Consider the following 23,338-nt stretch of genomic DNA (forward strand, 5'->3'; position numbering starts at 1 on the left):
CGGCGGTAGATCCCGCCAGGCACGCGAGGCTTGGGGCGGCAGAAGGGTCTCCTTCTGTTCCTTCTCCAGGTTCGCTGAAGGGCGATGCCCCTTCTCCCTCTCTGCGCAGCACCTCTCCTGTGAAGGAGGGGCGCTGGGCAGAGAGAGAGAAGGCGCAGTGCTCCTTCAGCGACGCGTCTGTCCTGGCTTCTGCTTTAGCCCTGCACAGCCTCTTTGGGCAGGGGGAGCCTTCATCCCGCTGCCCTGAAGAGGCTTGGCGCGGTTACCCCAGAAGCCAGAACAGCCACACGGTATCCCAGAAGCCAGATCCCTCTTGCTGTTCTGGCTTCTGGGGTTCAGAATAATTTTTTCTTGTTTTCCGCCTCCCAAAACTAGGTGCACCCTATCGTCCGGTGCGCCCTATGGTGCGAAAAATACGGTAACTGAGAAGGGTGTGTGCATAGGACAGATTATGTAAAAACCCAAAACAAAATAGGTGATTGCAGATAGCATTAATTAGCTGTGCTTTCTATTCCTGGAAGCTGGGCTTTCTATTCCTGGAAAGTTCCATTAGCTAAACAGTTAGGGCTATCTGATTCTCTCCTTTATAGAATCCATGACTGTAAGATGAAGGCACACTGCATGCAGAAGTCCAATGAATTAGGGAGAAATGCAGTCTTTTGCAAGGGATGTTAGGTTTCTCTGTATGTAAGGAAATCTTTCGTTATGGGGAGCGTGTGATGCCCCCACCCATACTCTGAAATGGAAGAACTCAGCCATGCCAGTAGGGGTGGTGGCCATCAAGATTGTTGGGGTGGAATGTAGGGAGACCAAAGAGGTGGAGCCAGAGCCAATGAGAGTTGGAGCCAACTCACTCTAGTTTTGTCCCCATTCTCCTCCCTGTTCCTCCTCTAAGGAGACCCCAGGTTCCACATCTGGGCAGGGTAGAAGCTACCCCTCTGCTTTTCACCCCAGGCTCCATCTCCACTGCTGGGGGACAGATGTCTACAGGGGCCCTGGGACCCATCCAGCTGAGTGGCAAACCTTGGGTAGGAAGAGGAGAATTACCAGGTAGGAGACTAGTGGCTGCTAGTCAGTATAACAATACTGAGCTACCGTATATTGACAAAGTGGTCTGATTAAGGAGATGACACTGTCCTGGGTTCCTACTTTAATTCAGAACCCTGAGGAACCTTATTTCATTTAAGGTAGGGGGAACCTTATTTCATTTAAGGTAGGGGGTCTTCCTAAAAAAAAGCTTTCGGGGTGTGGCAACCCTATTTTAGGGGAAGGGCTGTTATGCAGAGGCAAATCATGCACTTTGAATGCAGAAGACCCTGGATTCAATCCCCAACAGCATATCCAGTTGGGGCTAGGAATGCCCCCTACCGGAAACCCTGGATAGCTGCTGCCAGTCAGTACAGACAATATTGAGCTAGATAGACTAGCATCTGCCTAGAACATTGGCAGGCTTCTGAAACTATAACGCTTCAATACAAACCGAAGGGAGTTAATGTTGATAAAGCCGGTAGCGTCTGATGGCTCATAATCGCCCTGGACATCCATGCTGCAGGAAGGAAAGGCAAAATAATGATTTGGCGGCTATAATAAAGACAGTAACGCAGTGCCAAGGTTGGCTTTCAGCGGTGGAAAGGCAGGCATCCCGCACAACTTCTAGAGACCAGGATAGGTATGTGTGTGTGTGTGATCTGTCATGGATGCTTTAGCAGAGCGTCCTCCATTGCAGAGAGATGGACTAGATGCTCCTTGGCATAATTTCCAACTCTGCATTTCTGTGATTCTATGAGATGTTTAAAGAAGGGGCAAGGAGCCCTTTTCAGCCCAAGGGCCACATTCTCTCCTAGGCAACCTTCCAGGGGCCACATGCCAGTGGTGGGCAGGAGCAGAGGCAAAAGTGCACAGAGAAACAAACGCAAATTTTTATTTTGTACACTAGGCTTGTTTCTACACATACCTCTTCTGTATGCTTTATCCATCCAGAGAAGCAAGGGGCACTGGATGTGCATGTGCCATATCTCTGAAGCACATTTCTCCCACTGCAAAAAATCCTGAGAACTGTAGCTTCGGGTCAGTTCTCAGGATTCTTTGCAAGTATGGAACGTGTTTTAAATGCACTTTAAGTGCATTTCAAGTGCATATGCTGCCAGTTCAAGGACATGTTCCACATGGGGGGGGGGAGCTCTAAAGGGCTAGTGAGGGTCGTGGCCTCAGGAGGTCTTAGAGAGGTTTAGAGCAGGGGTAAGCAAACTTTTTCAGAAAGTCCCTCAGACCTTGTGGGGGGCCAGACTATATTTTGAAAAAAATAATAAAGAACAAATTCCTATGCCCCACAAATTACCCAGAGATGCATTTTAAATAAAAGCACACATTCTACTCATGTAAAAACACCAGGCAGGCCCCACAAATAACCCAGAGATGCATTTTAAATAAAAGGACACATTCTACTCATGTAGAAACATGCTGATTCCTGGACCGTCCGGGGGCCAGATTTAGAAGGCGATTGGGCTGGATCCGGCCCCCGGGACTTAGTTTGCCTACCCATGGTTTAGAGGGCTGTAATTGTCCCCTGGGTGCCTGAGGTTTACCACCCCCATCAGTTAAAGAACGCAACCTTGACAACCCAAAATAACATATTTAACACACACACACACTCAGACACACATTCCCAAAATGACCCCAGGTGCTGCAGTGCACTGTGGGAGGCAGAATGTTGTCCTGGAGTCCAAGCTGGGTGACAAAGCCCTCTCTGTTTCCTACGTCAACTGCAGAATCAAAGGCTCTGAGCTTCAGCAGAGAGGGGAGCCCCCTCCATGAGCTTAAGTCCCCTACCTTACCAGTGATCTGTTTCCCTGCAACTTCTATCTCAAAAACCAGGAGCCCCATTAAAGGTTCTCAGAAATACCCCTTTCATAAACCAAGCACAGTCCCATTAATTAGAAAGCAATAAAAGATACCCTACAATGGCTTGGCACCCCCAAAGTCTCCAAAGCAACCCATTTCCCCTCTCCCCCACCTCCCCGCATCACTTCAACTGCAAGGGGATGGTTTGCTTTGCAAAATGTGGGGGAGGGGGTTGTCGGTGTGGGTGTTTCACGCTGGCACCAGCCTCTTAATTTGACCCCATAGCAGATGTTTGAGGTCCAGGGGAAAGCTAGTAATGCAGCTCCCTCTCAAAGTTAAATTTCAAAAAGTCAAAATCTTGACACAAAAGTTGTTGAGTTTTGGGGCAAAGTTGTGGAGCTTTTTTTATTTTTGCCCAAAGTTTCTAAATCTCTCTTTTTTAAAAAAATCTACACTTCTGACATGGGTTGCCATATGCCTGAATTTTCCTGGACATCTAAGCGTTTTCCTCCTGGGGCACTGTTTCCGGTGGCCGAATCCCGGCTATGTCCGGGAAATTCCGGGTGTATGGCAGCCCTAAGAAAATGATATTATGTGTGTATGGTAAGGCTGAAGGCTAAGGGTTGGCACCAACCCTAGTCCTACTCAGAGTAGACCCAATGAAGTTAATGCTTATGATGAAGGTCACATTCGCGCCATATATTCAAAGCACTATAATACCACTTTAAGCAGTCATGGCTTCCCCTAAAGGATTCTGGAAGGTGTAGTTTGCTATGGGTGCTGGGAGTTGTTAGTAAACTCCAGCCCCCAAAAACAGAGCTACAATTCCCAAAGTTCTACGTGGAGAGGAACTGGTTGTTAAACCACTTCGTTGCTGTTCTACAACTCTGGATGTGCCTGGCCATTGGCCATGGTGGCTGCAGAGGCTCATGGGAGTTGGAGTCCAGCTCAACTTGTTCAGGCCCTGTTTTTAAGCTTCCCACAGGTACCTGGTTGGCTACTGTGAGAGCAGGAGGCTGGACTAGATTGGCCACTGGCATGATCCAGCAGGCTCTTCTTAGGCTCTTACATCATCATTTCAAATCCTCTCCCATGCAACAACAACAAAAAGACAGCATATTTTCTGCTGAGAAGCCTCCATCAGATCCATTAATAGCAGCAGCTATTCCATCAGACTGCAACAGAGAAGGGAAGAGAAGCAGAACCATTCCATTGGCACAGCTGAGAAATGAGCAGCTTTTGGCCTCTCCTCTCGGACTTTGCCACAGCAGCTGGTCATTAAAGGAACTTGTAACTGAGAACTGGTACAAAACTTTGCTCACTTCCTCCTCCGGCCAATTCATTTTTTTCTTTGATGCTGTGTCTTTTCTTTGTTTAAGAGCATAAGCCTGTGGACAGGGACTGTCTATTTTTAGTGACCTTCTCTGAGAGCCTTTTTTGGCCAAAGAGCAAGATTTAAAATACTGGGTTGTAGCCAATAGTGGTCTTACTCAGAGTAGACCAACTGAAATTATTGACCATAACTAATTTAGGTCCATTAATTTCATCGGATCTACTCTGAGCAGAATCCACTTGGTTACACTTCTTTAAATATTCTCTTTTTAAAATAAAATAAAATGTTCCCTTACATAAAACAAACCTGTAATTAGAAACATGCATTTTAAATACTCTCCTTTGTAAAATAAATAAATACAAATAAATCAGAATACTGAATACTTTGTCATGTAAAAAAAAGCAGCAAAATCTGCAGTTAAGAGAGTTGTGTTTTGAGTGCTCCCACATGTGAAAAAACAAAAGCTTGCCTTTAAATGTAGTTTTCAATACTCTGCTGCATTTAAAAAATAATAATCATCACCATCCTATTTTAAGTCTGAAGAGAGGCACATTCTGGCCTCTGCTGCTAGCCAGGGGTTCAAGGGCCACACTGGAAGTTAGCACCTCCAGGGAAAACATCATGGCAAGGGGATAGCCACTTGGCCCCCATCCATCAGTCAATGAAGGACCAGCTAAATGTAAGAAATTTGCAGGCTCATCTCTTCCAGCATTGTTAACTGGATTCAGTGACCAATCCAATACCCATGATGGGAAGCCAAGAAGTAGGGCTTGAGCACAACAGCAATATTCTTCCCTCAAGCAGCTCCCAGCAGGTGGTATCCAGAGGCAATACCGCTTATAATGGTGGAGCTGCTCCAACTCTTGATTTCTTCATCCCTCTTGTCTACTAGACAGTAGTAAGCCTGCGATCAGAGACGCCTTCATCTTTTAATACCTGCACGGCACTTAGCAAATTGCAAGCACTTCCTAAGTGTTAAATCATATTTTTTTAAAAAAATACATAATGCTTCCTGATGTTAAAAGAAAGAAAGAAAATGAAACACAAACCCTTTAATTAGTACAGTTGTTGTTGTTTAGTCGTTTAGTCGTGCCCGACTCTTTAGCAGAGCATGAAGCGTTGCCATAGCTCTCTGGGCCTGATCTGCTAGTTTACAGCATGCATGGGATCTTTTTTTCCCCTGCTGAGGAATGGCCTTGAATCTTATCAGCTCATTTTGCCTAATCCGCAGATTGTCTCAGCACTAAGAGCCGGGCAAAGGACGTCAAGGGGCTCATTGCAACCATGGCATAATCAGGGGGCTCTAATCACACCCTGTTAATTATTTTAATTGTTAAATATGGAACTGGAAAACAAGGATTGGGGATTAATGGCCATTATAGCTCTTCATTATCCGACACAGCAGTTTCAGTTTCCAGAAGGGGCAGGACAAAAATGGAAACACTGGCAGGGATTGTGATTTTGACAAAGCAATCACCTGAGTAAGGCATTTGCTTTTAATTGAAAGTGCTACATGCTGTTGCTTGCTGTTGCCACCGTGAGATTTTATTGCTTTAACATATATTCCGAAAGCTGATTTGAGGGTTCAGTCCTTGCATGCACATTCATACACCCACAAGACTGAGGCGCATAAGATCATACACGGTGTAGATAGAGCAGATAAGGAAAGATTGCATTTTTTCCCTCTCCTAGCAAAAGAACTCAGGAAACCCGATGAAGCTGAATGTTGGTGGTCCACCTGCACATTTTCAGGGGATGAGGTCATGGATTCAGGCAAGGTATGGTGGTTGGAGAAGGTATGGTTCCCAGAGCCAGCCCTGGATAGCTCCAGATAAGTCCATCTTGACAGCATGTTTCCAGCCTGAGGAGGTCACATTGTCCTTCTCTGACTCCAGAAACCTCACCCCCAAAGCCCCAGCAGAACCACAGTCTCCCTGTACCCCTGGAGTAATTGGCAGTTGAAGCAGGCTAGTCCTCTTTAACAGAAGATACATCTCTCAGTGGAGACAGGATAAGCTCCATATAAGGCTCTGTCTGAGGCTGCCTGTTGCTGAAGCAACATTTGAGCTGTGCTCTGTGCTCTGTCCAAGGTCCTGGCCTCCAACCTCGCTGGATTTGCTTGGGGCCCCAGATGTAGCTGGACTACAACTCCTATGTCCCTGACCTCTGGCTGAGCTGGCTATGGATTATGGGAGTTAGAGTCCCTCAATACAGGGAGGGTCGCACAGTCCCTGATCTATCAAGAGGCATTGCTTTCTGGATGAGTTCCTAACAGGCTGACATAATTACAGTGGTACCTCGGGTTACAGACGCTTCAGGTTACAGACACTTCAGGTTAGAGACTCCGCTAACGCAGAAATAGTACCTCGGGTTAAGAACTTTGCTTCAGGATGAGAACAGAAATCATGCTCCGGCGGCAGCGGGAGGCCCCATTAGCTAAAGTGGTACCTCAGGTTAAGAACAGTTTCAGGTTACGAACGGACCTCCAGAACGAATTAAATTCTTAACCCGAGGTACCACTGTATTTTAAAAGAAAACACACTTGGCTTTAATAACTGTGAGAATAAGACTGTGTATACACCACACATTAATCCACATTGAATCACAAGCTGGGAGAAAGAGGGGTTATACATATATTGAATAAATATTGTTAAAGAACCCCAAGAACTTTGGGAACTGGAGTTTACCCTGCCAGTTCCCAGCACCTGCAACAAACTACAGTTGCCAGGATTCTTCAAGGTGGGTGAGAAATCTGCTTTAAATATCTTTTAAATGTCTGTGTATGCAACAAACATTTAATGCACCCCACTCAATCCGAGAACTGTAGTTTACTCCACAGAGAACTTCCATTCCTAGCATCCATAATGAACCACAGTTTCCAAGATTCTTTGGGGAGGGTGGTAAACATGGTTTAAATGTCCATGTCCACACCATACATTCAAAACAATAACCCCTATGAATCCTGGGAACTGTAGTTTACCCCAGAGCTCCAGTTCCCAGGATTATTCAGGATGGATAGGTAAATGTGCTTTGAATGTCCCTGTACATACCATACATATAATCTTCCCCATGAGAATCCTGGGAACTATAGTTTATCCCACACAGAACTTTCATTCCCAGCTCGCATAACAAACCACAGTTCTCATTATTCTTCAGGGTGAGCAGGAAGTGCACTTTAAATATCCTTTAAATGTTTGTGTATACATCAAACATTTAAAACAAACATCCTAAAGAATCTGGGGAACTGTTGATTATCCTACACGGAGCTCCCTTTCCAGGCACCCACAACAAACCATAGTTCCCAGGATTCATCAGAGTGGGTGAAAAATGCACTTTAAATGTGCGTTTAACATATGGAGTGTATGCCTCAGTATGAAAACCCCAAATGAGCTAGTTTCTTGCCTCTGCAAAGGGGGTGGGGAGAGAGAGACACCCCACACGTATAACTCTGTTCATTTTCTAAAAATTGCAAAGAAAAAACAACCTTTTTTATTTGGGGGGGGAGAGAGAGAGTTTACAATGATGTTACCTCCCCTGACGGGCTGCAGAAAAACCTCTGCGCTTTTATTTTTGCTCAGCCGAGTGGTTCTGACCTGCTCTATAATTACGTTACTTTCTACCTACTGCGCGGAGGCATTTTTGCTGCGATGCACCTCGTTCGGCTCCCTCGCGGGTCCCCGCCATGCCGTCACTCAAACGCTTTTCAAACCAGTGATGTAGAAATCAAAAAAAGGAACAGAGGGAGGGGGGTAATGGGCTAAAGACACACTGGGAGTAAGTGCTCCTGTTTCAAACCCCCCTCTCTTTCACTTTCTCTCTCTTTTTTTACCTCCCATCTTTGGCTCCCCCATAAAAAAAACCCCTCTCTCTTTTTAAAAAACGTTATTCATTTAATCTCCACCGCATGAGAATGCAAACGATAATGAAAGGTTGGGGGACGGATTATTAGGAGCTGTTGATTTCAAGAGGGAGGGAGGGAAAGAAGCCGAGATATGGGGGGAAGAGGATAATTTGACATTTACTCTGACTGATCTAAACTGATTTGGGTATATTTATGGCTTATAAAGTGTTTAGAAGGATTGAAAGGGGCTGAGAGGAGGGGTGGGGGAAGTCGTGAGAGAGAGGCAGACAGCAGAATAAAAGAGGGGGAAAGTGCAATGTGGGGAAGAAAAAAATAGATTTGACTTTTAAACAAGACCTTTGCTTAATTTATTTATTTATTATTATTTTTTAAAAAACAGGTTAGATGAAGTACTTGCTCCTAAGTTATTCATGGGTTATGTCTGTGGGGAAACTTTCTCTGCCTCCACTTTTAGCACAGGGGGTGTTGATTCCTTGAGTCAGGGAGCTGAGCTGTAGCTTAGGGGTTGAGCAGCTGCTTTGCATGCAGAAGGTCCCAAGTTCAATCCCTAGTGGCACCTCCTGGCAGGGCTGCCAAAGACTCCCATCTGAAATGCAGGTCTTGTTTAAAAGTCAAATCTACAACCTCCTGAAATGTTGAACCAGCTGCCTAGCCCTAGTACTTCAGAGACCGGTGCCACAGGGGAAAGGAAGAACCACAATTCTTACTTGGGTATTGGGTTTGTGGAGACCAGTGGCAACAAAGTACGAAATTTGCGGTAAAGTGTCTCCACGCAGTGCCATGTTGCCAGAAAAAATGTGTTGTCATTTTGAGGGGGTGGGGTGGGGTCTGTCTAGAATGCAAGAGCAAACGGGCCGATTTCTTCAGAAGGAAGGATGGTGAACTTACACGAGCCCAGAAAATCATATCCTACCACTCTAAAACAGTTAACGAAAAGGCTTTGATGGTGGTCCTACTTAGTCAGTTACCAATTTGCCCAAGCTGGCGAAGCTCATACCATCTCTGAAAACCTTATCAAGCCTTGCGTAAATACATAAGGTGAAGGTAAAGGGACCCCCGACCATTAGGTCCAGTCGTGGCCGACTCTGGGGTTGCAGCGCTCATCTTGCTTTACTGGCCGAGGGAGCCGGCGTACAGCTTCCAGGTCATGTGGCCAGCATGACTAAGCTGCTACTGGTGAACCAGAGCAGCGCACAGAAACGCCGTTTACCTTCCCGCCGGAGCAATACCTATTTATCTACTTGCACTTTTTACGTGCTTTTGAACTGCTAGGCTCACTCCGTTGCGGGGATTCGAACCACCGACCTTCTGATTGGCAAGTCCTAGGCTCTGTGGTTTAACCCACAGCGCCACCCGCGTCCCTGCGTAAAGACATAGTTGAAGGTATATTGGATGGAAAAGGTATGACGTTAGTAGGCACAGCTGCTTTGTCAAATAACACAATCTTGTGAAGAATCAGGGATGTGAAAGCTACTTTACTCTCACTAATAAAAGGTACTGAATTTTAGCTTCAAAGGGATGACTCAATGGATGTGGCCGTGTTAGCAATTCCAACAGTATTTGTGCACTACCATTACTTGGAAGTCTTTTTCAAGAGAATCTGCTTCTCTGCAAGCCGTTACTGACTAAGTTGAAATTTTTCAACTTAATAGATGAATTTTTCACATTGAGGGGCATCCCATGGGATAATGAACATGGAAGTAATTAATTTTATCAAACCATGACCTAGGAATACAAGGCTATTCAAAATGTAGTATGTTGTACATGGGGAGTCTGCACACATCTTTACTTCTTCACACAGAAGTAAGGTAGCTTTCTCATGGCAAAACTTTGACTCAACTCTTTGAAATGAGGGCTGAAGTTTCTCATTTCAAAGTTAGATGATCACTTTGCTTTGGGAGACAGGTTGTTGAGGAGCATTGGCTCATAAAATTGGCATATTTAACAGATTTTTTATTTAAAAAGTTAATGACTTAAGTCTCTCACTTCAAGGAAAAGCAGTACCTTTTTTTTTAATGCTAGTGATAAAGTAAAGTGGTACCTCTACTTATGTGCCCCCCTTGTTAATATCCTTTGAGATATGCACACGGCAAACCCAGAAGTATATTTCCGGGTTTCGCTGCACACACATGCACAGTAGCACTCTACCGTGCTGTGCGCATGCTCAGAAGCACTCTATTGTGCCGCGCGCATGTGCAGAACAGGCACCTCCGGTTGCAGAGACCTTGGGATCTGACCAGAGCTCCAGAATGAATCTCATCCACAACCAGAGGTACCACTTTACAAGCCTTTAAAAGAAAATCAAGTTTTGGGCAGAATCAATGAAAATTTGAAATCTAGACAGCTTCCAAATGGTAAAAGAATTTAGAGAAGAACTAGATTCTGCCATGCCTGGAGAAATCTTAAAGGAGTTTCACATTCACCTGCTAAGTTTGCTCGATAGTTTCAACTGTTATTTTCTGGAAGTACTCCATGAAAAAATTAAAGAAAACTTTTGGGTTGTAAACACATACTCTGCTGTGTCAGAAAAGCCAGTATGTCTGTCACTGCAACAGTAGGAGTGCTTGATCAATTTGACATCAGGTTCTGTGATAAAAGATAATTTTGAAACTAAGAAGTCACTATCAGAATTTTGGGGTCAGCTAAAAGATGAATTTAAAGTTTCATCAGATAAAGCAAAAATAATCCTGCCCTTTGCAACAATTTAGTTATGTGAATCAGGGTTCTCTACCTATGTGGCTACTAAAACAAAATGCAACTCTCATCTTAATGCAGAGCCTGGTATTCGGTTGCAGATGTCTCAGATTCAACCAGATACAGCCACATTGTGTGAATCAAAACAGTCCCACCCCTCTCATTAGAATCTAAGTTCCTGAGCTATGCTTTATCATTCTTTTTCAACATTTCTTTTGTTTTGTAACTGTAAAAATGGTTTTAAATACCATATGAGTAACATATTGTGCATTTACACTGCTTTGAATTCATTCTTAAATGTTTTACCTTACTTTATATTTTTCCATTTTTATTTATTTATTTTGTTTATGTAGTTAAATAAGTTTCCTTTTCTTTGGAATTAGTGGAGAAAATAACATTTTGAATGAAATAAAATGATATTTAACATGCCCAAATGCAGAAATCGTTGGACCCACTATTGGCCTTGTTCACATGCAAGGGAAGTCCCTAATTCACTGAGGATTTGAGACACACTGGCCCCCTCACCATGCTTACCTCACTAGCTCCTTGTTGTACAAGGACTGTGTGGACTCCCTTCCCAAAATGTAGACCTTGCCTTTCAGGACAGAGACCTGTACCGTCCCTTCCACAAGTTCTTGGGATTGGACAATGCAATGGCGGATGTAGTCACACTCTGGGCTGTACCAGAAACCTGCAGCAGAAAAGTAGAACACACAGGCTGAAAGTCATCAGTGGCACCTTCATAAGAATGTAAGAAGAGTCTGCTGGATCCGTTCAGTGGCCCATCTAGTTCAGCGTCCTGCTCTCACAGTGGCCAACTAGCATTGCTGCCTTCAGCTGTGGAAGCAGAGCATGGCCATGGTGGCTTTTAGATACCAATTGCATCCTCCATGATTTTGTCTAATACTCTTTTAAAGCCATCCAGGTTGGTGGCCACCACTGCCTCCTGTTGGAGTGAGTTCCACAGCTTAACCATGTGCTGTGTGAAGAAGTCCTTCCTTCTATCTGTCCCGAGTCTTCCGATACTCAGCTTCATTGGCTTTTATGACCTAGTCACCTCCTCCTGCACAAGGCAGCTTATCACACTCAAGATCTGATCAATCCACATAAAGTTTCAGTTGATATTAGCTCCCAGCAGAGAAACATCTTCAGCACCAATGGAGCTGTCCAAGGTCCTAGTGTCACCTGCCCTCTGCATGCATTGGATACTGTCTGCATCCTATGCGAGCCTCATGTTCCCATGGAAGCGAACACTTCAGGTTGTGTGTGGAGGGTTTGGCTTCCTTTACTACTTAAATAAGGTGGCCCAACTTCAAGCTCTGGCCCTCCATATGTTGCTGAGCTACACAGATAACATAGGACTTCACCCTTGTTAATCACATAGGAAACTGCCTTTTTTAGAGTCAGACCACCGGTCCATCAAGCACAGTATTATCTACATGGACTGGCAGTTGCTTTCCAGGGTTTCTGACAGCCCTGGAAACAGAGGAGCACATATGACACTTCTTTACAATGGGTGGTATTCCAGCCATACAAAAGTATATAATTTCTATATCTCAAAACACACCCTCTCCATCCAAAAAGAGCAAGAGGCATTATCACAGTTCAAGGACACATTCCAGCAAGAAACTGATGACCACTGCCACGTGTGGTGTGCTGCATTGCTGCAGCTTCCCTAGTGAAACACCAGAAGGTTGTAGACCAGAGCCAGTGAAGGGTGTGGCCTGAAAAAGTGAGGCCTGGGGAGAGTCATGAGGGCCAGATAAAGAGATATGCAGAACCACATTTGGCCCCCAGGCAGGACAGAGGTATTCTACCTCTGCTCTCACTCCTTGAGTAAAAACAATTAGACCCACAGAACTTTAGATCGTAGAACCCCCTGCGATGCAAGAATCTATGTCCACCAGTGGTAACTACTCATAATGCAGGGAAGCTAGGCATGGATTTAGGGAACATATGGAGGGTCTAGACATCCTGCCAGTGCTGGATGGTGGGAAGAAGTCAAGAGCTGAGAACCAGAGGTCAGGATTGAAAAGCAACCACAACTGAAGGTTCTGAAGAGCAATGTTAGACACATGAAGTGTAGGTGGGTTCCCATGAGGCAAGACACAGAGATAACATCAAGAACCTTTACTGAACTACATAACTGGGAAACAGAGGCAAAGCAACTACTTATATATATTTCTGAAAGCCTGGGCCACTCCCAATGAGATTAGCTGTCTACACTTCCATACTGTGAATCATGACTCAAGAGTTCAAGGGCCAATGGCAGAGGCCAAAATCCTGAAACGTTCTGTGATTGGACAACATGTATTGAATCAGAACACAGGAGCTCAGAATCCTTAGTCCTGAGTCAAGCTCAGGCAAACACAGACCACTGAATGCATAACAACACACATGCTTGAAGTCAAATAAAGCTTGTCAGGAATTGCCACTGAGGCAAGAAACCCTGTTAATTCTCCCTGCCTAGGAGGAGTCAATAGCCAACCTCAGTGAAGTCAGCCAGTAACGTTCTTTGCTGAGAAACTGCAGTGATAAGGCTTGCTAGAAGGGAGCCAGCCGTTCCCAGCTCTTCAGGTGACAAGCTGCAGTGATGCAACTTGCCACATAGGGCAGTGGTCAGCAGTTTCTGTTGCCCCCATCTTTTCCACTCTTCACCCCACCCCCATCCATCTTTCTTCACCAATCTCCAAAAGCTTTGCCTCAGCTTCTGAAATTGGGAGCATTGAGTTGCTTCCAACTCCACAAGTCGCATTCAGGAAAGAAATGAGGAATGCCAAAGTAATGGAGACACCTTCTGTCTCTCCCAACATTTCCAAAACCCTTGCAGGTCGCTGTTGGAACATGACAAAGAGACAGAATCTTGATAATCAGCAATAATATACATGTAACATTACCAAAGACCATCTGGGGGGAATCACCTGAAACCAGGAAGCTGCAGTGCCTGGAACAGATGGCAGAGAGCATTCAGGTGGGTATGCATTTCCACGGGCAAGGCTTCTTGCCTACACAGGGGAACAGGAGCACCAGCAACAAATTCAATCTCACAAGAGGAACAGGAGCAGCTTGGACAGAATTTGGACCAAGAGCTGGAGACGATCAAGGATTGGAATCGGAAGACAGGAAACAAAGCCTTCTCAAGCCATATTTCCCTGTGGAAACCACTCTTTAGCACTCAATCAGAGCAAATGGCAATTCGGGTTTTCTCTGGATGGATGTTTGCTCTGATTTAGCACTAAAAGAGCAAGTTTTCCATGGGAAAGGAGCAGGGCAAGGGGAAAACCACTCAGACCCATGCCTAGAAAGCATGAGTCAAGTAGAAAACCACTCAGACCTGTGCTTTCTAGCCACAGGACTTTGAACAGGCATGAATTTCCCCAAAGAATCCTGGGTGCTGGGCATTGCTGCGAGACCCCTGTTCCCTTCCCAGAGTGATTTAGCAATCACTCCTTCTTCACAAGGAACTCTGGGAAATGTGCGGGGAAGAGGGATCTCCTAAAAACTCTCAAGAGGGATCTCCTAACAACGCCCATCATCATCACCATCATCATCATCATTATTATTATTATTAAAATTTGTATACCACCCTATACCAGTAGGTCTCAGGGCAGTTCACAAATACAAAGTTACAATATAAAAGCATAAAATACATAATAAAAATAATTTAAACAATTAACAATACTAATATATACAAACTAATAAAAAATACTCCAGAGCCCACAATTCTTTGTGGGAAAGCCATGCCTGTTCAAAGCAGAATGAAAATGCTTAAAATGTAAAGAGTCATGGCTTCCCCCAAGGAATCCTGGGAAATGTAGTTTGTTAAGGATGCTGAGAGGTGTTAGGAGGCCCCCACATTCTTCTCACAGAGCTCCAATTCCCAGAATTCCCTGGGAAGAGTGATTGACTGTTAAGCCACTTTTGCCTAAACTAAAAAAAATCTCAAATGCTGCAACCATTCTTCATAAGAGGAGTCACTCCATCCCGCCTTGATCATGTTGGTTGCTCTTTTCTGAATATTTCCATATTCTACAATATTCTTCCGGAGGTGAGGTGACCAGAACTGTATACAGTTTCCCAAATGCAGTTGCACCAAATATTTGTTCCTCAGTCCCAACCACAGACACAGACTCTTCCTCTGCCATCAAGAAGTTACCTTTGAAACAGAATCCCTTGGTGGTGCTATCCCTGCACCAACCCCCTTCCAATCTGCCGTGCTTCTGCTGTCTTGGAGACAAAACTGAACATGATAATTGGGCTTCCTGACTCTGAAGAGATAAGGCCTTTTGGAGCAAGTGAACTTTTCACAGAGGGTTCTCTTCAGAGCTCAGGGGTCTTTATCGGGTTGGAGATCAGGACCCATCTGTCCCAGGTGGACTCCCTTCCCCATCTCTTTCATATATCAAGTAACCTCATGCCGTCACTCAAGCAAGGGGGGGACAGTCTCACCTTTCCCTACAGATCATGGCTGAGGGGGCATCTGTCTACCCTGAGCTGCCTCCTTGCCATTGTCACCAGCCCTCTGGTGGGAGGGAGTTCAGACCCTGGGAAATACAGGACACAGGAAGGTACCTTATCCTGATTCAGGCCACTGGTCTATCTAGCTAGCTCATAATTGTCTGCACTGACTGAACAAAGCTCTCCAAGCTTTCTTGCAGGAATTTCTCTCTCATCAACGGTAGGACCAGCCCATTTTCTTAATGGTAAAGACTGTCCTCTTCCTGGACACTGCCCTGGATTAGTTGGTACTCCTGCTGCCAATTAGTCCATAACACTGCCAGAGGAACAGACAGAGGATGAAAGAACTATCCTATTTCACTGTTTTTGGTGGTCAGAACAGTTTATCCCTTTAATCCCTTTCCACTCTCACTTACACACAGGTGGCTCCCTCACCGCCACCGCCACCCTCGGCTTTTCATTCGCAGCTGGCTACAAGTGCTTATGCAGTGAGCAAAACATGTTTGCCTAGGTCAGACTGTAATTGCTTTTATAATTGTATTGAATTAAAGGTGGTCAACCTGTGCCTGGGTTAACACAGAACTGCAACTGCAAGAAGGGATTTGCATCATGGAATACTCTGGTGTAGTCATTTAAATAAATCCCTGCACCTAGAAATCTAGCATGTGGGCAGGAAGACTAGGTTTCCTTTCTAAGAGCACAAAAGTTCATCATGCAAGCCCACACCTGCTCACTGAAATGCAAACCTCAGACACAGGATTATTTTATTATCCAGATACATAAGCATAGAATACTATGCATTCGGGGAAATGTTGGAGGGTGCGCTGCCTGATGTCAAAAGGCAGAGAGTTCCAAAGGGCAGATGCCATCAGGCTAAAAGATTGATCTCTTACAGATGCAGAATGGGCGTTATGAGGCACCTGGAAAAGTTCCAGTTCCGCTGTCGAAGCAGCTGACTGGGTAGAGGTGAGCTAAGGTGACCTTGCAGGTAAATTAATCATTATGATTACTATTAAATGTATCAATATCCTGCCTTTCATAGGTGCCACCACAGTATTATTTTGTTGTTATATATGAAATCAAAATTGTTTCAGTTGTTTTTGCCTCTGGCCCTGCCCACCGCCAGCACATGGCCCACGGAAAGCTCTCTGGAAGTCAAAGAGGCCCTTGGGCCTAAAATCTTCTACCCCACCCCCAGTTTAACATAATCGCTTCCTTAAAACACCCTTCTCCCTTTTTCTCCATCCACTATTCCTCCCCCCCCCATCTGCCCCTACAAAGCAAATTTCCTATTCAACGGGACACTGCCCCCCTTTCTTAGTCACCTTCTCACTTTGTAAGAGTAATTCCACTCCTAATCCTCGCAGTGGAGGGACCGTGGGAGAGATGGCAAGATTTCCAACACCTGGCTTCTACCTGGCAGCGAGAGAGAACAAAATGGGGGAAGTCTCTCGCATTTGCCGTGCCACCTTTCCCACAGCACGATGGGGAGCAGGGGAGGGCCATTTTGCGGGGGGGGAGGGAAATGACAACCGCTAATTGCCTTAAATTCAGAGAGACTAGTTACAATAATTAGGTGTTTAAGGAAGACAGGGGCATGAAAGCCTGGCCTCCAGCAGGTTCCCTCTGCTGAGTGGAGTCCTCTGTGATCTGCAATATTGTTATTTGGCCTGTGTTTATTTTAATTTTTTTTTAGGAAAGAAAATGCTTTAAAAAAAAAATGTTCTCTTTGCCTAAATGGTTTATTTATCATCTTGCAAATGGTTTCTGTTCTTAGAATGGAAAACATCATAAGCCTGGAGTGGGCACGGCTGTGAGGGTTGGGTTTTTTAAAATTAAAAATAAAAACTTAAATGGCTTTTTTTTATTTAAAAGAAGAGGTGTTGTATGCTGGCACCCAACTTTGATTCTCTGGAAGTATGTTCCCACCCTGTTGCAAAAGCTCAGGGCAAGCTGCAAACAATAGGACCTGTTCTGTGTCAATTGTTGTCCAAGAGACTTCTTAAGAAAATAAAGAGCCTGCTGGATCAAGCCAACAACCCATCTAGCACAGTGTTCCGTTCTGACACTGGCTACCCAGATGTTTGTGGGGAGCCACAAGCAGGACTCAAGCACAACAGCCTTCCCCCCTCCTGTGGTTTCTAGCAACTGGCATTCCAAACCATTACTGCCTCTGAACATGGTGGTAGAATGTTATGGGACAAAACAACAACAACCCACCAAAAACTGCTTGAGCACAGACCTAGTGATCTCAGACCTATGCCTAGAAAGCACAGCCCTGAGTATCAGCCCTCTGTTTAGAACAATGAGGACTAGAAGCCTTTTACATGAAGGACCACAGCTCAGTGACACAGTGCATGCTCTGCTTGCAAGAAGGCTGCAGGCTGAATCCTTGACATCTCCAGGCCAGACTGGGGAAAGGCTCCTGCCTTAAACCCTGAGGAGCCTCTGCTAGTCAGTGCAGACAACATTGAACTAGATGGACCGCTGGTCTGGCTCTGTTTAAGGCAGCTTCCTGTGTATTTTTTCTTTAAATCTGGGAAACAGACTGAAGAAGGGCAAATAAACATAGATCTACCACCCAGACCCTCTCATAATGGAGGGGCTTCCCATGCCAGCCCCCATCTGGAATGTCACAGCCTCCAGCACAGCCGTTCTTTCTGCCCCTCCTCTTCTTTTCACCCTCCAAATTGCAGCAATTCTGTAATAGCTGGCCCTGCTGACCACAGGACTGATTGAAATGTCAGAGGTAACAGTCTCCTTTTCTCCCCGCTACCACTCTCCCTCACACACACCCAAAAAAGCCTTCTCAGAGCTACCTTTGCAAACCAGAAATTTCACCTGCCATTTCCCATGGTTTGCTCATACTAAAGATGACCAGATCCTCAATCATGGGGAGTGAGGGGGAAAGGGGGATGCACAGTGCCCCAGTGTGGGCTCAGCATCACATAGCAGGTTTCCTTCAAGAAGGAAAGGAGGAATAAATTAAACCACAAAGATCCAACAGTACTTTGCTGGAGCAACAACAGAACCTGCTTCTTAAAAATCCTATCTAGATTATTTTCAACCAAGCATCTCCCCCAGTGTACCAAATTTTATAGTACTTCCAAAAAACCTTGGGTTGATTGAACTAAGTCATACTCACAGCATACCCATTGAAAAATGGGTCAGAAAAGGGCAAGGGAAATGATCGATAGGATGGAGCAATTCCCCTATGAGAAAAGGAAGTAGCATTTCGGACTTTTTTAGTTTAGAGAAAAGGCAAGTTAGAGGCAACATGAAAGCTGATTATATAAATGATGTATGGCATAAAGAAAGTGAACAAAGAAAAGGTTTTCACACACACAGCCCTTAACATTAAGGACTCAGCTACACAGCTCCAATAAAACATTTTAAATGTCTTGTAAAGGGCAATATACAAATGGGACACTAGATGGCGACAGTGAGCTATGCCAAATTCAATGCATTTTTCAAAACTTTTTTTAAAAAGCATTTTCACAGCATTTTTTTAAAAAAATTAAAAATACATAGATTCCACCTAAAACTTGTAGACATCCAACGGAGATGAATGTTGGAAGATTCGGGACAAATACAAGGAAGTCATTCTCCACACAGCAAAGAGTTATGTAAACTATGGAACTTGCTCCTGCAGGGAGTGGTGATAGCCACTAGCTTGGAGGGCTTTAAAAGAGGGTTGGACAAATTCAAGGAGGAGGATAAGGCTGTCCAGGGCTACTAGCCACAATGGCTATGCTCTGCCTCCAGGACTTTAGGCTGCAGCAATGCTTTTGAATACCAGTTGCTGGAAAACACAGGAAAGGAGTTCTCTTGTGGGTTCTGCTTGCAGGTTTCCCACAGACATCTGGTAGGCTACTGTGAGAATAGGATGCTAAACTAGATGGGCCATTGCCCCGATCCAGCAGTGCTCTTTATTATATTCTTAAATTAATGGGCCTACATTAGCCATGCTTTCAGCCTGCAGGGAAGAGCCTGTGACCCCTCCATTTGTTACTCAACTACAACTCCTATCATCCCTGACCACATTGGCTGCAGGAGCTGATGGGAGCTGGAGTCCAATCAGCATTGGGAAATCCTCAGGCCTTCCTTCCGTACTGCAGGGAAAGACCTGGGGGAGATGGAGCGTCAGCAGGGAGCTGTCCAGCAGCAAGAGCAAACTTGTTCCACTCATAGAGTGCTTGCCAGTTTCCAAGAAAGCAAGACTACAGGAGGGGAATCAGGTTTTCGGGAACCCAGAGAGCTGGCAGGGAAGGCAGATACTGATCCAGCTCAACTAAAGCCTTATGGTCTCATGAAGGCTAGAGTCTCATCTCTCAAGCAGAGCTGCTCACAGTTTAAAGGGGTGGTGTTCTAACGGAAGGAAGCCAAGCACTTTACTACTGTTGGAATGGCCTCTGATTATCCTCAGCTTTCTTCAAAGGGGGCAGTTTGGATCTGTGGAACAGGCAAAGATATTGGTGCTCCATAACACTCATTCTGCATTTCCAATAACTTGATCTATTAGCATAGTAGCACACAACCTTTGGAACTCCCTGCCTATTGGCACAAGACAGGTGCCTTCACTGTAGTCTTTCCGACACCTGCTAAAAACATTTTTATTTAGGCAAGCCTCTCCAGATATGTAGAATGCTGACAGGCATTTCGATGTGGTTTTTAGCTTATCGATTATTTTAGGTTTTTTTTTAATGTTTGAAAAAATTGTTTTCAAACTGTTTTACTGAAATTTCATTGTTTCACTTGTTTTGAAAAACTATATTTATTTATTTATTTATTTATTAAAAAACCTGTATGAAAAACATGCTGGAGCTGCTGTGTCACCAGACGAGAACCACTCCCTATAGCCATCTAAGCTCAAGAGAAAACAACTTTTTTGCTTGAGGGCCACATTCCCTTCTGGGCACCCCCTTGAGGGGCAGGTGTCCGTGGTGGAGTGGGCAGATCAGAGACAAAACTGGGTGGAGCAATGGGATGTCGATTTTGGGTTGTCTCCAACTGAATTCAACATAGATCAGGCCCATGGACTGTAATGCAACTTAGTTATGCCTAGCAAATTCAATGCGTCTGAATAGGACTGGTACTGATGACAACTCTTTACCTTTGTACATCAGGCTAGTTTCTATACACACAACTCCCCGTCCTCCATACAGCAAGCTAAAGGAAGGACACACTGTCTAGCCAGGCTATAAGCACGTGAGGAAGGCGCAAAACAGAGCTGGTGGGATTGTGGCATGGGAGAGGTCAGAGGACCAGACAGAGATTTCCAGATTTGTTGGGATGTCAGAGTTTTGTGGGTACAAGTCACCCCTAATTCTTAAGGAACGAAGCAGAGTAAGGTCAAGGAAACCACCAAGAGAGATTGAAGACTGCAGACTCCAGCTGTGTGCTGGTGGGCAGAGACCAAAGTAGTTTAGGATTTCAGGGTGGGTGATGTAAGCAAACAGGAGGATAATGTTAGGTTTGCAAGCAGTTTGGAAAGCAGAGAAAGGCTGGGCAGAACATGATGTTGGCTGATAGTGGCAAGCTGAGAAAAAGGAGACAGAGAGCATGGTTTTCAGCTGTTCTTTGAATCCAATGCTGTGCTTGGCTAGGGCCTCTTGGGAAGTGAATGCTCTGCAAACGCTTTATCTAGGTTCAGGTTGTATATATGTGTGAATAAACCATATATCATAAAGACACCACAGTCTCTGCTGTGCCTCATTGTCTGAAAGGAAACACGAGCTCTGGGTAAAATGCACCGGCAACCTCTGGAATCCTACACTGCTGAAGAAGATAGGGGTGGCATGTAACAATAGCAAGTGTGTCAATTACACACAGAGACTCAGGAACTACATCAGTTACTGATGGTGCTCAAGTCTAAAGCTGTTTCCCTTGAAAGGGATAGAATATTTGCAAATGCTTAACAGGAGTGATGCAGTGAGCACTTCCAAGATATCTGCAGACCCCAAGATCTAGGCACTTACCTAAATTCATATTTAACACCAAATTATTAGCACAAAATGCTAGGGTCTCAATGTATGCATTTCTAGATGCATCTTATTCCCCAAAATATGGATTTTAACACATTTTGGTCCTTTTGTGTGTGTTTTAACCCAAGGACTGCATTGCAAGATTCAGAGCCCTGCAAAAGGAGATCTGCATTCCAATCTTCACCTTAGTTGAAGAAGCATGGATCAGGCCCGTTCACATCAAAATGGAATCCCTCAACCATCCCAGGTGGGGAATTGTGACTTTGTTCTCCAGATGGTGACTTGTGGCTGGGAATTATCTATTTCATAACCTGGTCACTGGCTGTGTCAGGAGAGGGCTTTGGGAGGCCCCAGGTTCAGACATGGCACCATATTGCAGATAGGAAGGTTTACTAGGGCTGTTAGCCAGTCACTGAAATCACAGTCTGATTTTGAATTGTTCCATCAGTATTGCACTTGCAGATGCTGGATAAAAAGAAGAGTTAGCAAAAAGCATGCTTTTATCACATGCTCAGATATCTGAACATGATGCACATGATCATGAGAAGAGGCATCCCCTCCTTTGGGAGGAAAAGAAGGGGAAACGCCTCTTTTTAAAATTTTCTGGCTTCCCCCTTTTTTCTTCTTCCTGTACTCTTTGCGATACATCCTCCTCAAATAGCCTCCTTGAAAACATTTCATTGAAAGTCAGGGTAAAAACCCAAAAAAGAATTAGCAAAGAGCAAACAGTTAAATACAAGGATGGTGATTGCCTTCTTTGGTTTTTAGAATCCCTTGTAATACACACACAAAAACACATATAAAGATATATACAGTGCGTTTCTTCTAGATAAACGGCTGCTGGTACTCACTATGAAGTTGTTACAGTAAGCGCCACATTTTTAACCAGTGCTTTTCTTTGAGGAAAAAGGGGGGCAGTACAGCATACGAGTACCCCCAACAAGCACTCCATATATGTTATGATTACAGTGGTACCTCAGGTTACATACCCTTCAAGTTACATACGCTTCAAGTTACAGACGCTTCAGGTGACAGACTCCGCTAACCCAGAAATAGTGCTTCAGGTTGAGAACTTTGCTTCAGGATGAGAACAGAAATCGGGCTTCAGCGGCATGGTGGCAGCAGGAGGCCCCATTAGCTAAAGTGGTGCTTCAGGTTAAGAACAGTTTCAGGTTAACAACGGACCTCCGGAACGAATTAAGTACTTAACCTGAGGTACCACTGTACTTATATTTTTTAATTTCTTGTTTGTTTGTTTCTTTTAAACTGGCTTATTATATTGTTGCTGTTGTTGATTTTGTTACCATTTATTATCTGACCTTCACCTTAAGGTCCCAGGGCAGATTAAAACAAATGAAATATGATGTTAATCTTAGTAGATTAAATTTGTGAGTCTCCTTCCTGCCCCGCAACAGAAAACCTAACTAGTTAATGGAACAAATGTTGTGGGCCTTATTTCATATGAAATCTGGAAAGATGAAAGTGTGGACTGACAGTTGCTTATACCTTGAACTGTGTGTGTGTGTGTGTGTGTGTGTGTGGCAAGGAGAGAACTAGGTTAAATTTATCTGGGTAACTGAGCCACCCCTAAAATACAAGGAATAAGCAATGGTAGTGAGCGACATCGAAGATGCAGACTTCCTCTGTTGCTTTATACCAAAGCATAAATGAAAAACAGAGAGAGGCACGCTTGGAAGGAAAACGTTTTTTTGTTTGTTTGTTTGTTTGGTGCTACATACCATTGTACACCAGCTCAGCAAATTTCAAGGCCAACGCTTGCTTTATTCTCCTCACTTCCCGGTCCATGGTGAAGGCCTCAATGTCTAAATGAGCGTGGTACAGTATGGTCCCCGCCGGAGTCTCGTAGATACCTAGCCATTTCACGAGGCAGGGGGAGAAAGAAAGAAAGAAGATGGGGGGAGAAGAGAAGAGGGGGAGGGGGAGAGGAATGAATGAGACCCAAACTGTCAGGAAATGACAAAAAATAATGATTTGGCTGACAGAAGGAGCCGCAGTCCTGGCTCCATTCACTCTCAGCTTGCCGTAAAATGCATGTGTCATTATAGTCATGCTGAGGCCGAGACAGTCCACTCCGCACCTTGCGGAGAAAATTTCTAGATTCCCTTCTTTGAAGAGGCACTCCAACGAGGCTAAATGACAGGGTTT

At 44.7% G+C, this 23,338-nt stretch overlaps 1 protein-coding gene across 2 annotated transcripts in view; it reads right to left on the reverse strand.

The window, feature by feature from the left end:
• Positions 1-23,338, reverse strand: part of ASS1 (argininosuccinate synthase 1) — a 79,396-nt gene that overhangs the window by 1,412 nt on the left and 54,646 nt on the right. For both annotated transcript variants that reach the window (XM_079961403.1, XM_079961404.1), the window contains exons 12-14: positions 22,912-23,043; positions 11,265-11,421; positions 1,481-1,546 (exon numbers count right to left, since the gene is read on the reverse strand). In XM_079961403.1, coding sequence (XP_079817529.1) covers positions 1,481-1,546; positions 11,265-11,421; positions 22,912-23,043 — 355 coding nt within the window. The remainder of the gene's footprint in view (positions 1-1,480; positions 1,547-11,264; positions 11,422-22,911; positions 23,044-23,338) is intronic.

Source organism: Podarcis cretensis (assembly GCF_951804945.1).
Source record: "Podarcis cretensis genome assembly, chromosome: Z".
Lineage (NCBI taxonomy): Eukaryota > Metazoa > Chordata > Lepidosauria > Squamata > Lacertidae > Podarcis > Podarcis cretensis.